We start from the raw sequence: 27158 nt of genomic DNA on the forward strand, positions 1-27158 counted from the left end.
AATACAGCATGGATACAAGACTATAGCCCAACATGTCCATGCTGGCAATGCTGAACACATGCTACTCTCAATTTCCTGCATTTGGCCCATACCCTCCAAGACATTCTCCTCTATGTACCTATCCAAATGCTTCTCAAATCATACTATTATACCTAACTCAACCACTTTCTCTGGAGTTCATTCTATATAATCACCACTCTGCATGAAATAATTACCACTCAGGTCCCTTCTAAATCTTTCTTCTCTTACCCTAACCCATGTACTCTAATTTATGACACCCCTATCCAGGGGAAAAAGAACTGTTACCATCTACCTTATCATTGTCTCTCACAATTTAAGCATTTCTAGAAAGTTGTCTTTCATTCTCCTACATTTTAAAGGATAAAGATCTGGCCTGGCCAACCTCTCCCGATAACTCAGGCCTTCTAGCCCTGGCAACATTCTTGTCAATCGTTTCTATGCTCTCTCTGTTTAATGCCTTTTCTATACCAGGATGACCAGAACAGTATACTCCAAATGCAGCATCACCAGCATCACAGTTGGAGTACTCTATACATGTCTGTATAGAGTACTCCAACTGTGGCATCCCCAACTTATACATCTGCCTGTATACAGTTCTCCAAATGTAGCATCACCAACGACTTATACATCTGCCTGTATACAGTTCTCCAAATGTAGCATCACCAACGACTTATACATCTGCCTGTATAGACCATAAGATATAGGAGCAGAAATGGGCCATTTGACCCATCAAGTTTGCTCCACCATTCAATCAGGGTTGATCCAATTTTTCCAGTCATCCCCACTCTCCTGCCTTCTCCCCATACCCTTTGATGCCCTGGCTAATCAAGAACACATCTATCTCTGCCTTAAGTGCACCCAATGACTTGGCCTCCACAGACACTCGTGGCAACAAACTCCAACAGATTTACCACCCTCTGACTAAAGTAATTACTCCGCATCTCCATTCTAAATAGACGTCCTTCAATCCTGAAGTCGTGCCCTCTTGTCCTGTTGTCCCTAACATGGGAAATAACTTTGCCATATCTAATCTGTTCAGGCCTTTTAACATTCGGAATGTTTCTATAAGATCCCCCCTCATTCTCCTCAAATCCAAGGAATACAGCCCAAGAGCTGCCAGACATTCCTGATACAGTAACCTTTTCACTTCTGGAATCATTCTCGTGAATCTTCTCGGAACCCTCTGCAATGTCAGTATATCCTTTCTAAAATAAGTCCAAAACTGCAAAAAATACTCTAAATGTGGTCTCACGAGTACCTTATAGAGCCTCAACATCACATCCCTGCTCTTACATTCTATACCCCTAGAAATGAATGGCAACATTGCATTTGCCTTCTTCACCACCGACTCAACTTGGAGGTTAACCCTTAGGATATCTTGCACAAGGACTCCCAAGTCCCTTTGCATCTCTGCATTTTAAATTCTCTCCCCATCTAAATAATAGTCTGCCCGTTTATTTCTTCCAGCAAAATGCACGACCATACACTTTCCAACATTGTATTTCATTTGTCACTTCTTTGCCCATTGCCCTAAACTATCCAAGTCTCTCTGGGCTCGTTTCCTCAACACTACCCACTCCTCCACCTAGCTTTGTAACGTCAGCAAATTTAGCCACAAATCCATTAATCCCATCATCCAAATCATTGACATATATCGTAAAAAGCAGTGTTCCCAACACCGACTCCTGTGGAACTCCACTGGTAACCGGCAGTAGGCCAGAATAGGATCCCTTTATTTCCACTCTGTTTTCTGTTCACTAGCCAATGCTCCACCCATGCTAGTAACTCTCCTGTAATTCCATGGGATCTTATCTTGCTAAGAGCCTCATATGCAGCACCTTGTCAAAGGCCTTCTGAAAATCCAAGTACACCACATCTAGTGCATCTCCTTTGTCTACCCTGCTTGTAATTTCCTCAAAAAACTACTGTAGGGTAGTCAGCTAGGATTTCCCTTTCAGGAAACTATGCTGGCTTTGGCCGATCTTGTCATGTGTCTCCAGGTAGTCCATAACCTCATCACTAACAATTGACTCCAACAACTTCCCAACCACTGATGTCAGGCTAACAGGTTTCCTTTTTGCTGCCTCTCACTCTTCTTAAATAGCAGAGTATACAGCACTCCAACTGTAGCATCACCAACGAGTTATACATCTGCCTGTATAGAGTACTCCAACTGTAGCATCATCAACAACTTATATAACTGCAGCATAACATCCCCACTCCTATACTCAGTGTCTTGAATTCTGAAAGCCAGTATGCCAAATGTCTTTTACACCACCTTGTCTACCTGTAATGCTGCAACAATTTTCTTCCATAGGGGCAGCAATATTTTGAATTATTATGATGAAAATCCAATATCTATTTGGAAGAAAATCTGATCTAGCCTCTCTGTGATTCTGGACACAGAGCAGTGTTGTTAACTCTCAACTACCCTTTAACACGATAAGACAATTAATTTAAGGAGAAATTCTGGATGGACAATGCTAATTTTTTTAAAAATCACCAGGTGATATTGCCACAATTCATGCCACACATCTGCTTTATAGGATTTACAACTCTTCTGCACAGAGGAAGCAAAACAGCTCACTATAAATCTATTCTTTATTTTTCATTATTAGAGTGTTTGTAGTGAAGGCATTGCTGATAATAATGATCACTTCTAAATGACCTGATGAGAAATTGATGGGGCTCTTGATTGCAAGGTTACCACAGAGGGGATTAAAGAATCGATCATATTTTTCAGGACTGGAAACCCACAAAGGCTAGATCAGCTTTTCTCAATCTTTTTGAAGATTGAATACTTGAAATAATTTTCAGTTCTCAAGGAACCCCTGCATAAAAATTATTTTATCTGCAGCTCACAGTATGTTAGTGTAAAACGTATTGATAAGTAGCTTTCATTGTAAAGTCAGACTTCTTTTGTGTTCCCATTTGGAGTACTGTACTGTGTTCAGTTCTGGTCACCTCACTACAGGAAGGATGTGGATACTATAGAGAGTGTAGAAGAGATTTACAAGTATGTTGCTTGGATTAGAGGGCATACCTTATGAGAATAGGTTGAGTGTACTTGACCTTTTCTCCTTGGAGCGACAGAGGATGAAAGGTGACCTGATAGAGGTATATAAGATGATGAGAGGCATTGATCATGTGGATAGCCAGAAGCTTTTTCCCAGGGCTGAAATGGCAAACATAAGCAGGCATAGTTTTAACGTGTTTGGAAATAGGTACCAAGGAGATGTCAGGGGTAAGTTTTTCCACACAGAGTGGTGGATGTGTAGAATGCACTGCTGGCAGCAGTGGTGGAAGTGGATACAATAGGGTCTTTTAAGAACCTCTTAGATAGGTACATGGAGCTTAGAAAAGTAGTGGGCTATGCGGTGAGGGGAATTCTACACAGCTTCTAGAGTAGGTTACATGGTCAGCACAACATTGTGGGCCTAAGGGCCTGTAATGTGCTGTAAATTTCTATGTAAGTTATTGCTTAATAAGAATGGCATAATAAATAACTAAACGAGAAAGTCACAAAAACTATGAAAACAATACAATTCACTTCTAACCTACACGATCCACCTTTTGCAATGTTTAGAACAACAGCAAAGCAGCAGGCCAGCAGCTGAATCGCACCTCATGAAAATTCCTTATTTAGAATAAAATTTCCCTCCAATTTTCTAGTATACTGGTAGCTTGTTCACTCCCATAAGTTGGTTGGTGGCACGCAAGGTGAAGTTGGGGAAGGGAGAGGCTGACATCACAGCCCAAGTTGGGCAAGTCCGTTCAATGCTCAGAAAATGCACTTCACGCTCATTAGCCTACTGTCCTCCTCTTTGTGCAACAGCACGCTCAACAATTATCAACCTACCATCCTCCCCTCCCTGCAATATAGCACTCGCCATCAGCCTATAGTCCTCCCCCCTGTGCTATATGGTACTCACCAATCTTCAGCATACCATCCTCCTCTCCCCCCACCCCCTTGCAAAACACTGCTCACTAATCATCAACAGTCTCCCCTATATCATGTCAAAAACTGACACTGGACTCAATCAAATAACCCTGGTCCTATTGCACACTGCCATATTGGACTGAGACACCTCTAACAACATTGCTAATGGGCCTGCTTGATCACTGCCCACTACTGGTTGGTATTGTACTATGTGCGAAGTTCAAAAAACAGTATTTATTTGTTTTTAATCACGATCTCTCACAGAACCCTGGTTGAGAAACCCTGGGCTACAGTGTAGACGGGAAGATTTATTTTTTATTTTATTTATTTGAACAGGTCCTTCCTACCTTTCGAGCAATGCTATCTGAGCCAACCCTGTTTTAACCTTAGCCTAAACATGAGACAATTTACAATGACCAATTGACCTACTAACTTGTATGGCTTTGGAATGTGAGAGGATACTTAAGCATTAAGGGAAAACTCACACATTCCACAGGGGGACATACAAACTCCTTACAGACAGTGCCAAAATTGAACTCCAATCTCCGATGCCTATAGCTGCTTTAGCGTAGCTAACCGCTATGCTAAGATGTTATTTCAATTTTTACACAATTCCTCAACTGTAATCATTTTCATATTTTGAAGCTTCATAATTTCATATTTCCTGTTAGAAACAAAACTCAAGGTCAGACTTAAACATCACAATCTCTAATCAGTCCAAACTCTGGACTATTAACTCATTAACATGTACACGTCTCCAATCTACTCTCAATAGGTTACCTTATAATAAGTTATTGATAAATTGTATCCAATCCTTCAGTCTGAAAATGTTTGTTTTCTACATCAAAATGACTGAGTGCTAAATTCACCGATTTATTAAAATAATATCAGTCAATGGCATGTGTTTGTCTAATCCGCTGAAATGCAATACTGATGTTCTTTTCTCTAGATCCTGGAAGACACATTTGCTTAGATATAAGACAGGGCGAGGCATGATATGTTTCACAGAAAGTGATGGCATAAGCCCAAGGGTTATCTGCTCATAGAAATGCTCAGGTATCTCCATTGTCTATTGTTCTATATACTACAATGACACAATAGTATTTACCGATTTCTCTGTTACTAACATACCTTATTTCTATTGACAAAGTTATCAGGATTTTTAAAATCGCTTGCAATTAATACTCACTTCTTTATTTTGCTTGCTTGATGAAGACATTTATTTTGCAGAGATTCACTGAATATGACTACAGCGCTTCTTTCTTTTGTAATTCCATTAGGTAAACTGGTAGTCACTGACGGATCAGTTGAAAAATTACTATATTCTGATTCTAGCTCATCCAGCAAAGCATCTTGAGAAGATTCAAATTCCATCCTGGATATTAGATCCTTAGTTATCTTGGTATCAAAAGGACTTGCTGAATCAATCTTCTGTGAAGGGTGAGATACGCATTTGCGCCAATCAGTAGTCTCTGCCTGTGTCGACTTCTCTGATATGGGATTAAATGTTTGATCACTGACTGATGTAACAAATTCTCCACAATCAATCACTTTTTCTTTACATTCTGTTCCTATTCCCATATTACTACTGAAAGATGTTAGAGCACATGGTTCTCCACTTCCACCAGGATCTGTCAAGTTATTCATATACTGTTCAATCTTTACATTCACTTGTGTTTCAGCAAATCCATCGCTATGTTCTGAATTTATATCTTCTTTTAATGTTAGTGTCTTGGTTGCTGAATACATCTCTGACTCAAGACATGTGCCATTTTGTGCATAAGTTTCCTCATCTGTGATGCCATTAACAACTTCATCACTTTTGACACCATCAATCATCGACAGATTTACTTTCTCATGGTCACAATTTGACATCTGTTCATCAATCTCTAGCGTAACCAGCTCATCTGCTTGTTGCTCCATTCTCTGTCACTCAAATATTTATCCTGTAATAATTGAAACAAAAAAAGGCATTGAAATGACAAGATCAGGCATGTATATGAACTGAATTATGTATTGAAAATAATGGCAATTATTCATAACTGCTTTCTCATACAATGGAAACAGTTCCAAAGACAAATAGATTTTGTATTAGCTGCTCCATACGGTAACTTAATTCAAATACAGCAACTGTGACAAATAAAAACATATAAAAGCATTAATTTATAAGATGCAGTCTGATTCTTACGATTTACTTATTGAGATACAGTGCGGAATAAGCCCTTCCAGCCATGCTGCCCAGCAATCCCCCGATTTAATCTGATCCTAATCACGAGACAATTTACAATGACCAGTTAACCTGCCAACTGGTACATTTTTGGACTGTGGGAGGAAACCAGAACACTCGGAGGAAACCCACATGGTCACAGGGAAAACAAACTCCTTACAGACAGCAGCGGGAATTGAACCGGGGTCACCTGTACTGTAAAGTACTGTGCTACCGTACTGTCCAAAAATTGGAAGATATAACATATCACAATATTGTAAGTAATTAACTATGGAGCTATAGACCCCTTACATCTCTGAAGTGAGTTTGTTTAGTTGCTTCATCAGTATTTAAACAAGGATTTCAATCAAGCTTAGTTAAAATTCTTCATTAACAACTGAAGAAGCAGCTTAAAAATAAATTATGCAGGCCTTTAACCAAGACCAACAAAAACTTATATCATTTACAAACATGTATTTTAGCCAGAGAGTGGTGAATCTGTGGAATTCTTTGCCACAAGCAGCTGTGGAGGCCATCTTTATGGACATTTAAGGCAGAGGCTGATAGAATCTTGATTAGTCAGGACATGAAGGGATACGGGGAGAAGGCAGGAGACTGGGGCTGAGAAGAAAATTGGATACGCCATGATGAAAAGGCAGAGCAGACTCACTGGGTCAAATGGTCTAATTCTGCTCTTATGGTCTTATAACAATGCAAAAGTCCAAAAAAATTGAAGACAACAGAACAGCAGGAAATTTCTTTACTGAATTCAGACAAATGAATATTGCAAATATAAATGCATGATGATCACCGCTGCCATCTTGTCCAAGGTAGTGGATTTGGCCCAGTACATTATGGGTAAAGCCCTCTCAACCATGAAGCACATCTACATGAAACGCTGTCATAGGAAAGCAGCATCCAGAGATCATACTCTCCTGCTGCTGCCATCGGGTAGAAGATACAAGAGCCTTAGGACTCACACCACCAGGTACAAGAACAGCTACAGCCACTCAACCACCAGACTCATGAACAAAAGGGAAAAACTACAATCACTTGCCCATCTATTGAGATGCTTCCACAACCAACAATCTCACTTGAAGGACTCTTTATCTCATTATTTATTGCTATTTATTCATATTTACATTTGCACAGTTTGTTGTCTTCTGCACTCTGGCTGATCTCTAATTGATCCTGTTATAGTTATTCTACAGATTTCCTGGGTATGTCCACAGGAAAAAGAATCTCAGTGTTGTATATGGTGACATATATGTACTTAGATAATAAAATTTACTTTGACTTTAAATTGCTTCACACTACTGCATTAACTTTATTAGTTTTTATACAAATAGTTTCACTAATCTAATACACACAAAAAGCATTTTTAAGTAAAAATGTCATGAAATTGTTGGCGAAATGGCGATTTTTTTTATTGAAGTGGTATGTTTTAAGATAGGCCTTCAAATTGTAAAGAAATAAATCAGGCAGCAAAGTGAAAATGAATAACAGATGGGAAAATGTTTTAGTAGTATACGGTATTCAGTGACAGTAACTGAACAGACCAAAAAGTTTAAGAAAGTTCTCATTGATTTAATTTATTTCAGTTTCTTTAAGCTTTAAGAATGAAGCTCAGACAATGAAAGAAGTAAAATTAGTTCATGATGACAAACACAAGGTCATTTGAAAGTCTGGATGATCACCAAGCTTGGCAAAACGTTTGCAGACATTCCAGCTCCAATCGAGAAGCCATCATCAGTGCATATTTGAGGGTGTTGACTCCTCAAAATGCCAGCTTATCCCACAGGGTCTGAATGATTATTGATTAGACATTGTGATCTGATTGGCTAGTTCAAAACATTATGAACAGTTTAGCAGTAGAAAATTCTGATTGGCTAGCTTTGAGTGAGGTCTGTTGGAAGTGCTTGCTTCACTGTCTAGATCCTTAGACTACCGGCAATTCGTTAATTGTTGAAGTTGTTTCTCTTTTTTCCATGAGGTTCATATACCATATCTACGCTGATATGTTTGTTGATGGACCCTACTTTAGAGGACCATGCTTCAAGAAATTCTTGTTCTTGCTGGAGTCAAGATTCTGGCTGTCATTCAGCTGAAATGGTGTCTTTCTTCATCTTCATGAGCTGATACTGGCAAGAGTGGGTTGTGCCTTCTGCTCGCTAGCTAATGCTCATTAGCTTGGTCGATAGTTTTCTTCCTGTTTGACTAATGTAATACTTATCACAGTCTCTACACTGGACTTTGCAGATAACATTTGTTCTATCAGTTACATATTGTTGCACTTTCGAGTTTTGGTAGGTTCCTCCTCGAAGTTGCAGTCTGCTTGTGAGCAACTGCAATGTTGTGTTACTAAAGCAGTCTTGCTGTCATTTCTGAGATGTTCTTTATGTACAGCAATACAATTAATTTGTTCATTGTTCATATCGTTTGTATACTCGGGTTTCTGTGTCTGTGGTGTTGCAATGGGACTCAATTCTCTTGAATAAGGTCTTCATGCAGCTTTGTTTATGAGTATCAGCTAGAGAGCAAAAGGCACAACCCACTCTTGCCAATATCTCTGCTCATGATGACGAAGGAGGACACCATTACAACTGGACGACATCCAGAGTCTTGACAAGCAAGAACAAGAAAATACGAGAATTTGCCTTCTTCTGGGCAGTGTCTTTACAAGGCAGGTGACCCCAGCCATTATTGATATTCTTCAGAGATTGTTTACCTTGCATCAGTGGTCACATAACCAGCAATTGTGATATACACCAGCCACTCTTACAACCATCAACCACCTGCTACCATGGCTTCACATACCTTGATCTGAGGTGGTGGGGTAAAGCAGGTGCTACACCTTTCCCAAGGGTGACCTGTAGGATAGCGAAGGGAAGAAGTGCCTTACACCTCCTTTGGTAGAAATCAGAATTTGGTTTATTATCACCGGCATGTGTTGTGAAATTTGTTAACTTAGCAGTAGCAGTTAAATGCAATACGTGATAATATAGAAGTAAATAAATAAATTACAGTAAGTATATACATGTATATTAAATAGATTTAAAATAGTGCAAAAACATAAATTGTGTTTAAGGGTTCAATGTCCATTTAGGAAACAAATGGCAGATGGGAAGATGCTGTTCCGAAATCGCTGTGCATACCTTCAGGATTCTGTACCTTCTTCCATATAGTAACAATGAGAAAAGGGCATGCCCTGAGTTAAGGGGGTCCTTAATAATGGACATCAACTTTCTGAGGCACCACTACTTGAAAATATCTTGGGTACCATGGAGGCCTGTACCCAAGATGGAGATGACCAATTTTATAACTTCTTGTAGATTCTTTCAAGCTGTGCAGTAGCTCCCACCATACCAGACAGTGATAGTCTGTCAAAATGCTCTCCACAGGACATCTAGAAAAGTTTTGAGTGTTTTATTTGACAAACCAAATCTCTTCAAACTCATAATGAAATATAGTCGCTGTCTTGCCTTTTTCATAGCTGCATCGATATGTTGGGATCTCTAGATACTCAAAGATCTTGACATCGAGGAACCTGAAATTGCTCGCTCTCTGCACTTCTGATCTCTCTATGAGGATTAGTTCATGTTTCCACATTCTACCCTTCCTGAAGTCCACAATCAGCTCTTTCATGTTAAGCCAGAGATGTATCAACATTTATGTGGAAAGGATTACCAGTGAAAATGGGAATTTTAAACCAGTTAAAGATGTGGTAAAGCAGAGATTCCCAACCCGAGGTCAATGGACCCCTCGGTTAATGGTAGCAGTCAATGGTATAAAAAATGTTGGGGACTCCTGTTGTAAAGGAAATTGAAAGGAACCACTGTTGAAAATTACAAGTAAGATACCAGTTGGACATATGGTCAAGGATGGCGTAGTTATCAAATTAGGAAATTAGTTGTTAATTAATATGCAGGATGAGAAAAACTCAAATTAAAAAAAATAATTAATTTAAGGAAAATGATTTATAACTACTATTGACCAGATTACAAGTTGAGCACAACTGACAGTTGACATTCCAAGCTCCGAAGACTTTTTTTTAAAAAAGAAAGGTAAATGAACCACAAATTGGTGTAGAAACCTCAGATAAGAAGACCTCTTGGGGGCTGATATGTGGAAAGTCTGGTTTGGAGGGTTTTAACCTCCGAAGATATAGCGGGAGAATTGTTGAAAGATCGTAGATAATTCTGAACCATTTAGACTTTTTTTTCTGTAGCATCTAAATGTACCAACTGCCTTTTTTGTTTCGTATGCTTTTGTAAAGTTTCTTTTAAGTAATTATCTGGATTTTCTTATGTTTTAAAGAAAGACTGGACAATTTAAAGATGGGTTTCAACCTTAGAAGATATAGTGTGAGAACTGTTGATAGACTAGTTAAATTTGAACCATCTAGAACTTTATTTTCAGTACTTAAATAAATCAATTGTCTTTTTTTTATTCTGTATGCTTTATTGTGGATCTTTTTTAATGTAATTATTTGGATTTTCTTGTGTTTTAAAGACAGATTCGACAATTTAAAGATGGCAATTGTTTTTCTTTTGTGAAAATATTCCAAGAATTGTTTTGCATGTATTTTTCTTCCCTTATCTAATATTATGAAGGTTACTTTCAAATTGAAGGTTATTTGCTTTCACAAGAAAAACACTATCCTTCTAAGTTAATTTTATTTAGATATATGTTGACTGAAATGAGATTTATGTTCGGTAGAGGGAGATAGAGATTACTTTTTAAAAAATTATTATTTTTACTCAGCTAGGCGGAGCTGCATTCGCGTCTATGCTTTTCTTGGGGCTTGCATCGATTGACATCGACTTGTTTCTGGGCTTTGTAGTTCGGGATTTTTTTTTTCTTTTATTATTCCCATTATGGAATCCCGGAGTATACACTAATTACTTTTATTGTTGTTCATCTCCGCCATTTTCGATCACTTTATCCTGACATGCGTCAAACTACTTTTTTTTAGATACAAAGTATCATGATGACATCTAAACAATTAAATGTTTTAACTTGTAATGTTCGCGGTTGGAATCACCCTATTAAGCGTAAGAAAACATTTAAGGTTATAAATCCATTCCAGCCTGATATAATTTTTGCTCAAGAGATGCATTATCAGGTTATGTGATAAAAATTGATTTTTTAAATTTTGAAAGAGCCCTCTATTTCATGCAAATTCCCAGAGTAAAACTAGGGGTGTCTCTATTTTTATCGATTCTAATATTCTTTTTAGTCAGGAAGATATTATAGCTGATATTAATGGTAGATTTTTAATTGTTAAAGGAATGATTTGTATTAAGAAAATGGTTTGATTAATATTTATGGACCAAATGTTGATGATCCCTTATTTTTAAAGCCATTTTTGCTCTATTACCTGATTTAAATGAATATATATTATTAATGGGTGGTGATTTTAATACTTACTTAAATCCTTTAATGGATAAGTCATCATCCAAACATCAACTTCCTAACCATTCTGCATCACTTATTAATTTCTTTTTAAATTGATTATGGTTTGAGGTCTGGAGGCGTATGCATCCTAATGATAGAGAATATTCCTTTTTCTCACATGTTCATAATAAAAATTCGAGAATTGACTATTTTATAGTCGACCCTAGACTTTTATGTAATGTTCAGAAATGTGAGTATGATGCGATTGCTATTTCTGATCATGCTCCTTTAAATTTAATATTTGAATTGAAAGATGTTGTTTTGACCAGACCATTTTGGCGTATTCCAGAACATTTATTACAAAGTGCAGAATGTGTTGAGTTTATTGAAACTCAGATAAAAGAGTTTTTTCTCTTTAATAATATAGGGAACATCTCCAAGTTATTAATTTGGGATACATTGAAAGCTTACTTAGCTGGTCAAATTATATCGTATATAGCTAAATTGAAGAATGGAATTAGATAAAATTTTTAAACAAATTAAAGAATTGGATAACATTAATGCAATCTCTCCAAATGTTGTTTCATTTAAAAGAAGAGCAGAACTACAATCACAATATAATTTATTATTAACATATCCTATTGAAGAATATTTGCTTAAATTGAAAAGTCAATTTTACATCTCTGGGGTTAAAAATAATAAGCACTTAGCTTCCCAACTAAGAGCAGTTAGAGCTAAAAGACAAATTTTAAAGATTCGTAAAAACAATGGAGATATAGTAAGTAACTATGAGGATATTAATAATACTTTTCAAGATTTTTATTCTGATCTTTGTAGATCTCAATTTCCTGCAGATTCCTCCAAAATGAAATCTTTTTTACATAAGATTAAATTTCCACAAATTTCTGATGAAGATCAACAGATACTTGATGCTCAATTAGCGAGCATGAAATTCAGAAAGCTATTTTATCAATGCAATCAGGTAAAGCTCCCGGACGGTGGTTATTCGGTGGGATTTTTCAAAAAATTTGAAACATTACTTTCTCCGTATCTTTTGGAAATGTTTCATGAATCCTTTGAGAAAGGTAATTTACCTTCTTTTTATGAAGTATCTATTTCTTTAATTCTTAAAAAAGATAAAGACCCTGTTGAATGTTCATCATATAGACCTATTTCGTTATTAAATGCGGATGCAAAAATTATTTCTAAAATAATGGCTAACCACTTGGAAAATATTATCTCTATGGACCAAATGGGCTTTATTAAAGGCCGTTACTCTTTCTCTAATGTTCAGAGATAGATTGATGAACATTATTTATTCACCATTATCTAAGCAACCTCAATGTGTTTTCTCTCTTGATGCAGAAAAGGCATTTGATAGAGTTGAGTGGCCATACTTGTTGAAAGTATTAGAAAAATTTGGCTTTGGTAATCATTTTAATAGATGGATTCAAATGATCTATAAGAACCCTATTGCCACGGTCATTACTAACAATTATAGGTCTTCTTTCTTTTCACTTTCTCGTGGTACTAGACAGGGATGTCCATTAAACCGTTTATTATTTAATCTTGCATTTGTGCCTTTAGCTACAACATTACAGGAGGCCAAAAACATTCATGGTATCTCTGTAAATGGAACCATACATAAGATTTCTCTTTATACAGATGATCTTTTGATTTTTATTTCGAATCTTGAGGAATCAATTCCTAATCTTTTGGAAACACTTAAAAGATTTTGGAAAATTTTCAGGATATATAATTTGAATAAAAGTGAATTGTTTCCATTAAATGTTCCTGTTAGTACATATAATGATATTCCTTTTAGAATTGTTAATACATTTAGATATTTAGGTATTATAATTACAAAAAAATATAAAGATCTTTATAAAGCTAATACAGTTCCTCTAGTAGACTCCATGAAATTATTATTTTCTAGATGGAATCCACTTACTCTTTCTTTAATAGGTCGCATCCATGTTGTGAAAATAATGATTTCACCTAGGTTTTTTTTTACATTTTCCAAAATATATCTATCTTTTTAACTTAAATTTTTTAAATCAAATTGACTCTTATTTCTTCCTTTATTTGGAACAATAAGAGACCAAGAACTAACAAGTACCATTTACAAAAACCCAAAAAAGATGGTGGACTTACACTTCCTCCTTTAAGACTGTATTATTGGGCTGTAAATATTAGACAATTATGTTTTTGGTTATACTGGCGCGTTAAGAGCCAAAACCCACTTTGGGTTGATTTGGAATTAAAAGCCGTTAAACAATTTCATTTAACTTCAATATTAGCTCTATTACCTGTACAGCTCTCTAAAATTCCAAATTTAAATTTTTACCTGGTAAAAATCTTTACAGACTTGGATTCAGTTTCGTAATTTTTAAAATTTTAAACAATTTAAGTTGTCTAGTTTTTTTATATCGAAACTTTTCATTTAAGCCTTCAATAACTGACCCCATTTTTCTCCAATGGAAAATTAAAGGGATCTGGTTTTTCTACAGATTTATTTTATAATGGTCGATTGATGACTTTTGAAGAGTTAATTAATAAATACTCTCTTGCTCATTCAAATTTTTTGCAATATTTTCAAATTAGACATTTTTTACACCAATATTTACCTAAGTTTCCATAATTACAAGAATCTGATTTGTTGGATACCATTTTGAAATTGAATCCCTTAGTGAAAGGTTTCATTAGCAGAATTTATAATTTACTCGTTACAAAAAGAGAACCTATCACTAAAGATTAAACAAGATTGGGAGAGAAAACTTAATATGACCTTTGTGAATGAAGATTGGTTTTGAATTTTGAAAAATGTAAATTCTTCCTCTATATTTGCCAATCACTGTCTAATTCAATTTAAAATGGTCCATAGTTATTATTTAACAAAGGAGACACTATCTAAAATATTTCCTAGTGTAGATAATTATTGTGATAGGATGTAAATCTGAAGTAGCTACTTTGTCACATATGTTCTGGTCATGTTCTTCATAAAACTGTTTTGGAAATCTTTATTTTCTACAATCTCTAAAGCTTTGAAAATTAATTTACAACCTAATAGATTAACTGTTCTATTTGGAATAGTTCCGCATCACATTCAGGGTATTTCATCTTCAGATCAACATGTAATTGCATTTGTTATATTGTTGGCAAGAAGGGCTATTTCATTAAAACGGGAAGATATCTCTTCCCCTACATTGATTGAATGGTTTTCTCAAGTAATGTTATGTCTCAGCTTGGAAAAAAATTAGAAGTAGAACTTTTGAAACTTGATTTGATTTTGAGAGAACATGGGGTTCTTTTGCCAATTATTACCATTTAATTTGAATTATTTTATATGGTTTCCTTCCAATTTTATTATCTTTTTAAAAAAATGTGAACTGGCGGTTAATGAATTTTTTTTCCTATATATTTAGATGACGGTTAAACGTATTGCTTCCAGGGGTTGAATCCTAATGGGTTTTTTTTAGTTAATGGGGTTTTTTTCTGTTAGATGGGGTTCTTTTTTTCCCCTTTTTTCTATATATAATTTTTTTTTCATTTTTATATATTTTGATTAGTTTTTTCTTCTTCAGCTCTATTAATTGTATACATATCAATTTGTTGATATTTTGTATTATTCTACAGTTGTAGAAGATTATGTATTAATAAAAAGATTCTAAAAAAAGAATCTGAGATCAAGATGTGTCTTCCCATATGCTTTAATGAACAAGTCATTGATGATTCGGAGCTCCTCAATGCGCCTGCACAGCATTTGTCAATTGAGGAAAACAACGCTTAAAGATCAAACATTCAAGCCTCATGGTCTATTAGATGGCCATGTTCTGGAAGGATAAGCATCACATGGAGATTTAGTTGTGGGAAGAGACTGGGTAGGCTGGGTTTGCTTTCCCTGGAATGGAAGAGGATAAGGTATACAAAATCATAGGCAGTAGGTTGTCAGAATCTTCTTCTTATGGTAGACGGTATAGGTTTTAACTGAGAGGAAGGAATTTTAAAACAAATTTGAGGAAGTTTTTTTTTAAACTACAATGAGTGAATGACACTGATAACTCACCACTGGAGGAGAAGGAATATATACAGGAATTTGCATAGGCAAGACACAGAGTGTGTGGAGTAAGTAAAGGCAAATAGGATTAGTTAGATGGAAAAAGAGCTCGGCATGGTTATGGTGGACTGAAGGGCCTATTTCCTCTTGTACAAATCTATGACTTTTCAATTCTCAGTATTGAAATTATAACAAAAAGCTCAATATAGCTGAGTAGACCACTCCAGCACCAAAGTCCCAAAACAGACAGTTCATGAATATTTTCAAAGGCCCCTTGAACACAATGCAGAATATCAATTTATTCTTGGATATCTCAGGTTTATGACCTCTCAAAATAAGGCTTCATCTCACCCTAGTATAATTTATTTTGGCTAAGAAACAGAGGGCTAGGAAAAGAGAATTTAAGAAGGAAGATGATTCTTAGGCATCCAGATACAGTGGCCACCTAATGAAGTTTTTAAGACTCAAGAGCAAGAGTTGGATGCAAGTAGGTGCAACTTCATGGAAGATGTTCCCTTTATTCTGATGATGTTTTTGCATGATCCCCAGGATTCAGTATAAGCATTATTAGTGAACCCTTTAAAGGTCTTAATTTGGTGGCATAGACTATCAAAGTTATCCTACAGTAGTGAAGGATAGTCAGCACAATGTTTCTCCAAGTCAAGTCCATGAAGGAAAGAGAAAGTCTCCATTCCAGAGTGACAAACTCTACCTTCAGTAGCAACAATACATCTCAACTTCTGAATGAAATATGTTTCAAAAATTGGGATTCTCAATCATCCAATAATCAATGAAGAATGTCACCCTTGATTATGATAAATTCCTGTCAATGTCACTTTGAGAGCATAATTACATCCTTCCCATAAGTCTAAATCATAGTAGCAGGGGACATCACATGATGACGTAGGATCGAGATGTGGAAATCCAGCTCTCCCGTAAAAAAACAGTAAAATAATGTTTAAGTGAAGAAAAGTTAGTAAATACTTAAAAAAAATTACTTATAAACTACTCAGGATTGTCTTAAGATATGTCTCCTAAACAGAAGCAGAAGAAAACTACTACTTTGAAGACAATACAAGTTGGAAAAGAATCAAGGCCGGCCGCCATGAAAGAACCTCAGGCTCAAGTGCATTTTACCTCCGGCGATACAGAACAGGAAACTGCGGCAACGTCAACCGTTTCCAAAAAAAAAAGAGCAACAGGAATTGCGCAAGCGTGAAGGAAGGGGCATGCGCAAACACGAGCAACCCAAACTACAAATCCCAGCTATGATCGGAACTGAAACTGAAAGTGAATATGTGGTGGAATCAGATTCTCTGGATAAATCAGACGAAGATGAAGAGACAAACAAAGAAGAGCAACAGGAAGAGGTTGGAGGTGATATTGGAGACAAAAAAAAAATCTTTGGTGCAAATAATGTATGAATTAAAAGCATTAAAATAAAGATATTAAAATATGAAGATTATGTTTGATAAAATGATGAAAAGACAGGACAAAATGGACAAGAAAATTAAAAACTTGGAAGAAACAATGGGAGACACCATTGATAGAGTGAATAAAATGGAAGATAATATTTCTGCCTGGACATCAGAAAGAAAACGGTTGTTGGAAAAAGTGGATGTGCTTGAAAATTTTAGCAGACAAAATAATATTAAGATTGTTGGACATAAGGAAGGTATAGAGGGAGAGGATCCAATAAATTTTTTTCAAAATTGGATTCCAGAAATTTTGGAAATGGAAGAAGGAACCCAGTTAATTGAAATTGAAAGGGCTCACAGAGCCTTAAGATCAAGATCTCAAGTTGATCAAAACCCACAATCAATCTTGATAAAATGCTTAAGATATCAAGATAAAGAAAGATCCTGAAGGCAGCTGCCCAACGTGCCAGAAAGAGAAAAGGCCATTGATGATAGAAGGGAAAACAGTTCTTTTCTATCCTGATATAAGCTATGACCTTTGGAAGAGAAAGAAGGAATTTAACCCAGCGAGAAAAGTTTTATGGGAAAAGGGTTATAAATTTATATTGCGCCACCCAGCAACGCCGATAATTTTTTTGGATGACGGAAAAAGAAGATCTTTTACTGATTATCGGGATGCGGAAGAATTTGCACAAGAACTCCCAAATATTTGCTAACCACAGCCAAAGATTTAAAAGTGAAATGGGTTAAAGATGAAGACAGGGACCGTGAATGGAGTTGATGGATATTTAAGGACAGAAGAATATTTAAATATATTCTTAAATATATGATACAGGGGGAGAAAGGTAAAAATTTGAGGAATATTAATCGAGAGTAGTGATATTATTTTTTCTTCTCTTATATATACTTTTTTATGTTACAGGGGAGCCGGAGGAACTTTGGATCGATCGCTAGGGGGTTCATGTGTGTAATCATGGCGATTGCCATGATCCGTACAACGGAGGGGGGTAATGTTGTGTTTTTTTTTTATTCACAACATTAGTAGGGGGGTATTTTGTTTTTTTCTTTATAACCTATTTTTCTTTAATCTTTCTTTCTTTGCCTGAACAATCGTTGGGGGGGGGGGGGGGGCAGACACATAGCAACACGGAGAATTTTTAAAAGATTCCCCAAGGTACTACGAAAGTTGAAAAGTTAGGTACTACTATAGACTGGAATAACCCTGTTAAAAATAATGACTAATTTACTGAATTTTTAAAGTTTTAATGTTCATGGGCTTAATGGACCGCTAAAAAGAATTTTAATATACATTAAGAAAATGAAAATAGATATAGCTTTTAGCTGCATTCCACTTGAAAAAATTACTTATAATTTGAGATAAATATGAAATATTTCTGAAAATTTGGCGCCCTTATTTACAGAAGATAGGATTAAATATATAGGTGCTCCGAAGATAAAATTATTGGTTATCTGGGGAAAGAAATAAATATATATACTAAAGCTATTATGAATGCATGTGGGGATCTTCTGATATCCAGGCATTCATTCATTCTTTCTTTCTTTCTTTTTCTCTTTTTACAGGGATATGTTAGGGGGGAGGAGTTAAGGGGAGGGGGAGGAGTTGATAACTTTTTTTTCCTTCTGTAACATTTGAAAATTCAATTTAAAAAATTATATTTAAAAAAAATCATAGTAGCATTGTTTTTGCCTTAAGGGCTATAGTAGTTCAAGGTAGAAGCTTACCAGTTTACCATGAGCTTCGTAAGGCAAAGAAGAATAGGCAATAAATGTTTGATCTTCCAGATCCAGAAAAATGATTGTTTTTAAATGCATCAGATCTACAGCATTAAGTGTTGAAATGCATTTTACTATTAAGAAAATCTGTCCTAAATGTTTGAATATTGAATGGCAAGTTATGTCTTGATATTTCATAGTGCAATTCTAAATAGATCATGAGGTGGATGATATCACCAGTGCAGTGTATGAACAAAAACAGCAAAGGATGGGGTCGTAATTTCAACTGTAGAATTTCTTGCTACACAGTGTTCTGAGTGCTGAACAGACCTGATGGAAATGGGGTGCAGAGTTAACCATTCCCCTCCCCCTGAGAACAATGAACTATTGCTATTGCTATGCTGCTAATGAGAGAGAGAGAGAAGCACAGAGGCAGGAACATCTGCTACAGATAAGAGAGAGAGAGCGAGAGAGACATTTGATTTATGTATTATGGCTTTTTCCTGGATTGTTTACCTTTGACTGCAAGGACGTTACTTTGCTCGTTAACATTCCTAAGGAGACAGCAGGAGTGGTCTGATGTGATGGACATGGTCATTTTGAGTTGATGGATGGCTGATACCCTGTCAATGGGGATAAAGGACAGGTGTGGGGAGACACCCCTCAGACACACCAGTGGAAACTGACCGAGTGTTGTGCACCCACAGGAAGGTGAGGGCTTCGAGGACCGAATCAGGAGATCTGGCAACAAAGCTCACAGTGTGACGGCAGGGCCGGTGGGAACTTGTGTGTGTGTCCACTCATGCCGGAGTGACGAGTCTAGCCGAGAACGAAGGGTCATAACCAAATGACCACAACGGTACAACAGAATCAGAATACAACAGAAGGTTTGCTGGCTGCAGCTGCTCAATCTCTCGCTCGCTCTCTCTCTCTCTCTCTCTCTCTCACAACTTACAATACAGCAACCGCAACTACCTCAGCATGCATGAACTGAACTGAACTTTATATTCTTCAAGGATAATTAATTTTACCCCTAGACATTGATAGAGCTTGTTTATTATTGTTGATTATTATTACTACACTTCTAGGTTTATTATTGCTAACCTGTTTTATCTGTATATTTGTATTATTGGTATTGTTTTGCTAATTTTACTAATAAACACCAGACTCCAACAGATTCTTCTATTTCTGCTGGTTTGTAAACCCAGTTACAGGGTACATAACAGCAAACAAGCTACTTAATAACTTCAGCTTTAATATTCATTTGTTTGCTTCAGTCTTTAATAGTCAAACATTTTACAGAAATCTTTGTGAAAAATAAGAATGTGGTATAAATATGTAAATTTAAAATCTTCTAATCCACTGAGAATTACACCGTTACTTAAAAAAATGTATCTCTGAAGCTCATGTGTATAAATAGTGCTGACAAAAAAGCTTTCACAGCCAGATTTGTTACTACTACTAGGGCATAGTAAGTGCAGTGTGAACAGACGAATTTACGTACCTTTCAAAACCAATTTTACCAGAAATTTAAAAATTTATTTCTTGTATGTATAGCTCGATTCAAAAACAGGCAATTAAACAAGGAATTCACAAGTCAAGACAAAAATGGGAAACTGATTTGAATATTAAAATTGATGAAACAAGTTGGTCAAGACTATGTCTTGACAGTATGACAAATACAACAAATGTCCGACTAAGATTGGTACAATATAATTTTTTTTACATCAATTATATCTTACACCACAAAAAATAAACAGATTAAATCCAAATTTATCTGATCAATGTTTTTGATGTAATCAAGAAATTGGTACTTTTTTTACACTCTACTTGGTATTGTTTTAAAATTCAACCTTTTTGGACAAATTTAAGAGTTTTACTGGAACAAATTATTAAAACACAACGTCCACACAACCCAATATTATTTTTACTAGGTGATATTGAAGGGATAAAACTGAAACCCAAATTGAACAAATATCAGAAAGAATTCATAAAAATTGCATTGGCAGTAGCCAAAAAGGCTATTGCAGTTACTTAGAAATCAGATTTATACTTAAGTATAGATCGTTGGAAGAATGAAATTTTTAACTGCATTCCACTAGAAAAAATTACTTATAATGTAAGAAAAAATATATTTCTGAAAATTTGGCACCTTTATTTACAAAAGATAGGATTAAATATATAGGTGCTCCGAAGATAAAATTGTTGGTCATCTGGGGAAAGAAATAAATATATATTTTAAAGCTATTTTGAACTCCATGGAGCATGTGGGGATCTTCCGATATCCAGGCACTCTTTCTTTCTTTTTTCTTTTCTATTTTTTTCTTTTTTTTAGATATACAGGGACATGTTAAGGGGAGGGGGAGGGCTGATATTATTTCTTTCTATTTTGTAACCTATTTGAAAATTCAATTAAAAAATTTAAAAAAAAACAATTTTACCCAACATTACAAGTAAGACAAAATCTGCAGAAACTGGAAATCCAAGCAACACACACAAAATGCTGGAGGAACTCAGCAGGGCAGGCAGCATCTATGGGGAAAAAGTACAGATGATGCTTCAGGCCAAGACCCTTCGCAGGACTGGAGAGAAAAAAAATGAGTCGATTTAAAAGGTGGGGGAGGGGAGAGAGAAACAGAAGGTGATAGGTGAAACTGGGAGGAAGGGATGAAGTAAAATGCTGGGAAGTTGATTGGTGAAAGAGATATAGGGCTGGAGAATGGGGGAGTCCAACAGTAGAAAAGGGAGCAAGGAGCACCAAAGGGAGGTGATAGACAGGCAAGGAGATAAGGTGAGAGAGAGAAAAGGAATAGGCACTGGTGAAGGAAAGGGCAGGGCGGGGAGTGGGATAGGAGGAATACCGGAAGGTACCTAACATTCTTTTATTGACATGTATCAAAAAGCAAATTGCCATACCCAAACCATTTGTTCAGCTCTTAAGAACAAGTAGGAATTCAAAAGACCCACAGAAATTGTGCATAAACAAACTGATATAAAGGATATCAGAGAATCAAAACCATCAAATCTATTCTCAAATACCTATAGACAATGTAAGTAATTGCCCTCTCAGCATAAACTGTCCTGTGTCTACATCACCCAGAACATTCCCTGTCTACATCAGGGAGCAGGTACATAAGCCTGAAGGCGCACACTCAAATGATTCAGGAACAGCTTCTTCCCCTCTGCCATCCAATTTCTGAAGGGACATTGAACCCATGAACACTACCCCACTACTTTTTATATCTTTATTCTTGCACCACTTACTTAATTTGAATATACTGAGCTATAACAGCATTGTGCTAGCCTTAACACTACCTTGACACCGATATTTTGTGTAATTCCACTACTTAACATTAACACATCATTAGTTATTGATTTGAACCCTTAAATTAAATAACCCTTAAACAACCTGGTCAAATCAGGTCAAATAGTTACTTCATTGTAGTTCTGTTTTGAGTCCATGATGTTTTATCAAATTAGTTACACTAACTCCTATAGTATTTAACTGACTGCAAATGCTTGGGACTTCTTGATCAAATGTTCTTTTTGCTTTCTATATTCTTTCCAAATTTAAGTCAACATATTAGAACAATAGGTTTAATTGGCCATGGACGTAAAATATAATCTGCTTGTCTATTTGAACTAAATTTATTGACAGTGAAGGTCTGTGCATCCAGCGTTTTGTACTATGATTTCTGGAGATAAGCTTATTCATTTCTGGCCTGTTTGTTGAGACATCTAGTAGCTCTAGTGCCACAGCTTTTGTTTTGCATTACTGTACTGTCAACACATTCACTGCTCCCATTAGCCAGATTCTCCAAACCACTTTCTCCAAACTTGAAGGGTAGCCATGGGCACACATATGGGCCGCAACTATACATATCTTTTTGTTGGCTACATAGAACAGTCTTCTCTGGTTATGCTCCCCAACTCTTCCTGCGCTATACTGAAGGCTGCATAGATGCTGCTTCATGCACCTCTCAGCTTGTCAATTTCATCAACTTTGGCTCCAACTTGCACCCTGCCCTCCCTCCCCTTTCTCGATCTCTGTCTCCAGCTCTGGACACAAAGTGTCTACCAATATCTTTTATAAACCCATCCATTCCCACGGATATCTTGACTATACCTCTTCCCACCTATCTTCTGTAAAAATGCTATTCCCTTTTCTCAGTTCCTTCATCTTCACCATATTTCCTTTCCAGGATATCAGAGAGATCCTCTTTCTTCAACGAACCACTTTCCCTTCCTCCATCATTGTTGCTGCCCTCACCTGCATCTCCTCTATTTTCTGGACATCTGCATTCAGTCCATCTTCCTGCTGCCTTAACAGGGATAGTGTTTTTCTTGTCCTCACCTACCAATCTATGTGCATCCACATACAAAACATTATTGTTCACGAATTCTGTCATCTTCAGTGGGATCCTACTACCAAACACATCTTTACTCACCCCACTCTCTGCTTTTCACAGGGTTTGCCCCCCACGCCCCTGTAATTCCCTTGTCTGTTCATCCCTCTCCACTAATCTCCCTCCTGCCACACACTCCTGCATGCGAATGAAATGCTACGCCTGCCCACTCACCTTTTCCCTTGCCTCCATTCAGTTTCCCAAACAATCCTTACATGTGGGGCAACAGTTTACCTGTGAATCTGTTGGGTTTGTCTATTGTATCTGGTCCTCCCAATGCAGTCTCCCTTCATTGGTGAAACCCAACATAAATTGGGAGAGCACTTACACCTCATCTGCCGAAAGCGGAATTTCCCAGTGAAGAACCATTTTACTTCCTATCCCCATTCCTATTCCAACATGTCAGTCCACAACTTTCCTTTGCCATGATGAGGCCACGTTCAGGGTGGAGGAGTAACACCTCATATTCCGTCAGAGTAGCTTGACGGCGTGAAGATCAACTTCTCCTTCAGGTAATTTTATTTCTTTCCCCCTTTGTTCTTCTTCCATTCCACACTCAGGCCTCTTACCTCTTCTCCTCACCTGCCTATCACCTCCCCCTGATGTCCCTCCTTCTTCCCTTTCTCCTATGATCCTCTCTACTCTCCTATCCGATTCCTTTTTCTCCACTCCTTTACCTTTCCCACCCACCCAGATTCACCTATCACCTTTTAGCTAGTCCTCTTTCTCCTTCCCACACCTTTTTATTCTGGCATCTTCAACCTCCTTTCCAGTCCTGAAGAAGGGTCTCAGCCTGAAACACCCACTCTTTATTCATTTCAGCAGATGTTGCCTGACCTGCTGAGTTCTGATACTTGTAACACATAAAAGCAACAATTAACAATCAACCAGGATATTGAAGGTAATGCGTTGAGATAATTAAGATAATAGAAAAAGGTAGATATAAGGCATCTTCAATTTGATAATGGAATTACTGACTAATTGCCTCAAACTTATAAACTAGGAAATAGCTATTGCCCAAAAGCTCTCAAATCTAAACATTACAAATGCCATCTTCTCTTCAGGATGCTTTATTTGTCAAATTTCATGCATTCTGAATCCCTAAATATTATTTTCTAAATAAAACATAATCAAAAAATAAATAGAACCAGCTTGTGATTAATTTATTTGCCAAAAGACAAGGATATCACAGGTAAAGCCAAGATGTATATCTTTAATAGTTCCCTGAAAGCAGTAGGACATTTGAGAAAATAATTGCTGGATAGGAATCATAGTAAAGCTAAACCAGAAAATAATCACGTTTCTTTTCTAGATGGGCATGAATGACCAACTACTTCCACTATCTTCAATGGGATTCTACCAGCAAACACATCTCAATTTCTTGCCCACCCTCTACTCTCTGCTATTTGCAGCAAATGCTCCCTCCATGATTCCCTCCCCTCTAGCCTCCCTTCTGGCACTTATCCCTGCAAACGGAAGAGTGCTACACCTATCCATTCACCTCCTTCCTCACTTCCATTCAGGGCCCCAGTCTTTCCAAGTGAGGCAACATTTCATCTGAAAATGTGTTGGGGGGCGTCAAATTAGACCAGACATAGATCGGGGCTACACTTTGTTGAGCACCTTCACTCCATGCACAAAGAGCAGGATTTCCTGATGGCCAACCATTGTAATTACAAATCCCATTCCCATTCTGACATATTGGACCATGGCCTTCTCTACTGCCACACTGAGGTCACTCTAAGGTTGGAAAAGCAACACCACATATTCTGCCTGGGTAACTCCAACCTGATGGCATGAACATCTATTTCTCTAATATTTAATAATTTTTACATTCCTCCTTCCCTCTTCTTCCACTCCTCATTCTGGATCCCCTCTTACCTCTTCCCTCTTCCCTTCTCCTCACCTGCCTATCACCCCCCACTGGAGCCCCTTTCTCCCATGTTTGACACTCCTGTCCTATCAGATTCATTCTTCTCCAGCTCTTTACCTTTCCCGCCTATCACCTCACAGCTCCTTACATCATGCCCATTCCTCACCCACCTGTTTCACCTATCACCATCTAGCTTATACTCCTTCCCCTCCCTCACCATCTTATTCTGGCTTCTTCAGACCTTTGCAAGGGTCTCAGCCTGAAACGTTGATTGTTTATTCAATTCCTGCCTGACCTGCTGAGTTTCTTCAGCATTTTGTGTGTGTTACTATAAATGAACAAAGTACATCAACATTGCTGATTCTAACTTCCCTGCGTATAATGAATTGTATTTTTTTTTACAACCAATCCAGGGAGCAGAAGGGGTGGAGAAAACAAGCTCTATTGCTAGTTTCTCCATTACAAAGCTGTATCATCTGCCAATGTGGCAAGAAACACGAGTTGAAGAACAAATTTCTGTAATTTGTTTATTTCTTTCCACACAAATCTCATGAGAACAAATTTCATTCTACATCTCATTTCTGGGTAATGATTTTCAAATTCTGCAAGAGTATATTTCTGTAACCAGAGCAGCCTTAAAGTAAGGGTTGCCTGTATTTTAAACAACTTTCACGATAATAAACTGATTCTGAAACAGAAGAACCTCAATAGTTCATAAGGCAGCATTTGAATTCCATACCAATCTTCTGATGCATTCCAACACTGAATTTGCTTAGGACTGATGAAAGGTCTCAGCCCAAAACATCAACTGTTTACTCTTTTCCATAGATGCTGCCTGACCTGCTGAGTTCCTCCAGCATTTTGGTTTTTTTCAGCACCTGCAGATTTTCTTGTGTTTCAATTAACTGTGTAATTGGGCAGCACAGGCTCATTGGCCTGTTACCATGGTATGTCTCTAGATAAATAAAATTTATTTTCCATCAACATGATTCTATTTTAATTTAAGCAAACTGCTCTTCCTTATATTTTATTTCTTTATTGCCCATGTGGAAAATACATCGAACTTCCAACAATGAATTTTAAGTTGAATTCCTAAATATATTCCTATTCTGTATTATTTCAGTTTGCCAGATCTAGTAAGTTATCCAAATCCTCCATGATAAAAGGGAATGCAGGTAACTTATAAAAAGGGAGATGCAGGTTCCACTGAAAACAAAACAAATGCAGAAGCTGGAAATTTGAAATAAAAACATTTTTAGAAATACGCAGATCAGGCAGTATCTATGGAATGAGAAACAGCTAATATTTCAGTTGTTTCTTGCTTTGCCTTGACCTCATTCCATTTTGAGTTTACAATGCCAAGTTTACAATGCTGACTGTTCTTATACCTACATAAACCTAAAATAGAACACAAATACAGTGTACTGTAATCTTTTAATCAAAACACATCTTAGGTGGAGACTGAAAGCCTGCCGTTGTTTGTTGCTGTTTAACAGCTGATTCAGGTATTCTCCCGATGCTGCTGAGCTGCTTTTGTTACCCTGCACACAATATATTTTCATTATATTAGTTTGTTTGTTATGTGCCCTGTCATATGACATGGGCGATCATGGTCTTTCTATGAGCATAATTGGTCTTGGCAACTTTTTTTTACAGAAGTGATTTGGTATTGCCTTCTATACAACAGGGGTGACCCCAGCCATTATCAATACTCTTCAGAGATTGTCTGCCTGGTGTCAGTGGTCACATAACTTGTGATGTGCACCAGCTGCTCATATGACCATCCACCACCTGCTCCAATGGCTTCATGTGACCCTGATTGAGGGGCTAAGCAGGTGCTCCACCTTGCCCAAAGGTGACCTGCAGGCTAGCGGAGGGAAGGAGTGTCTTACACCTCCTTTGATAGAGATGGTGCTCCGCTTCACCACATTATGTAATAATTTTTACTGTTAAGTACAAGTGTAACAGAAAGACTGCATACCAGCAGCACATAAATTCAGTGTAGGAAACTATGCCAATCTAATCTATTTCATTATATGTTCCAAAAAAAAATTAAATCCAAAACACTTCTGGCCCCAAGGGGTACTCAACTTGTACTGTATAGCT

At 36.9% G+C, this 27158-nt stretch overlaps 1 protein-coding gene across 5 annotated transcripts in view; it reads right to left on the reverse strand.

Moving 5' to 3' along the window:
• Positions 1-27158, reverse strand: part of ccdc186 (coiled-coil domain-containing protein 186) — a 118681-nt gene that overhangs the window by 90483 nt on the left and 1040 nt on the right. For 4 of the 5 annotated variants that reach the window (XM_059947902.1, XM_059947898.1, XM_059947901.1 and 1 more), the window contains exon 2: positions 5151-5907. In XM_059947902.1, the coding sequence (XP_059803885.1) occupies positions 5151-5884 (734 nt within the window). In that variant the 5' untranslated portion in view covers positions 5885-5907. Of the gene's footprint in view, positions 1-5150; positions 5908-8984; positions 9004-27158 lie in introns of those variants that run through there. The other variant, XM_059947899.1, reaches the window with a different exon arrangement.

The sequence above is a fragment of the Hypanus sabinus genome, chromosome 22 (genome assembly GCF_030144855.1).
Source record: "Hypanus sabinus isolate sHypSab1 chromosome 22, sHypSab1.hap1, whole genome shotgun sequence".
Taxonomy (NCBI): Eukaryota; Metazoa; Chordata; class Chondrichthyes; order Myliobatiformes; family Dasyatidae; genus Hypanus; species Hypanus sabinus.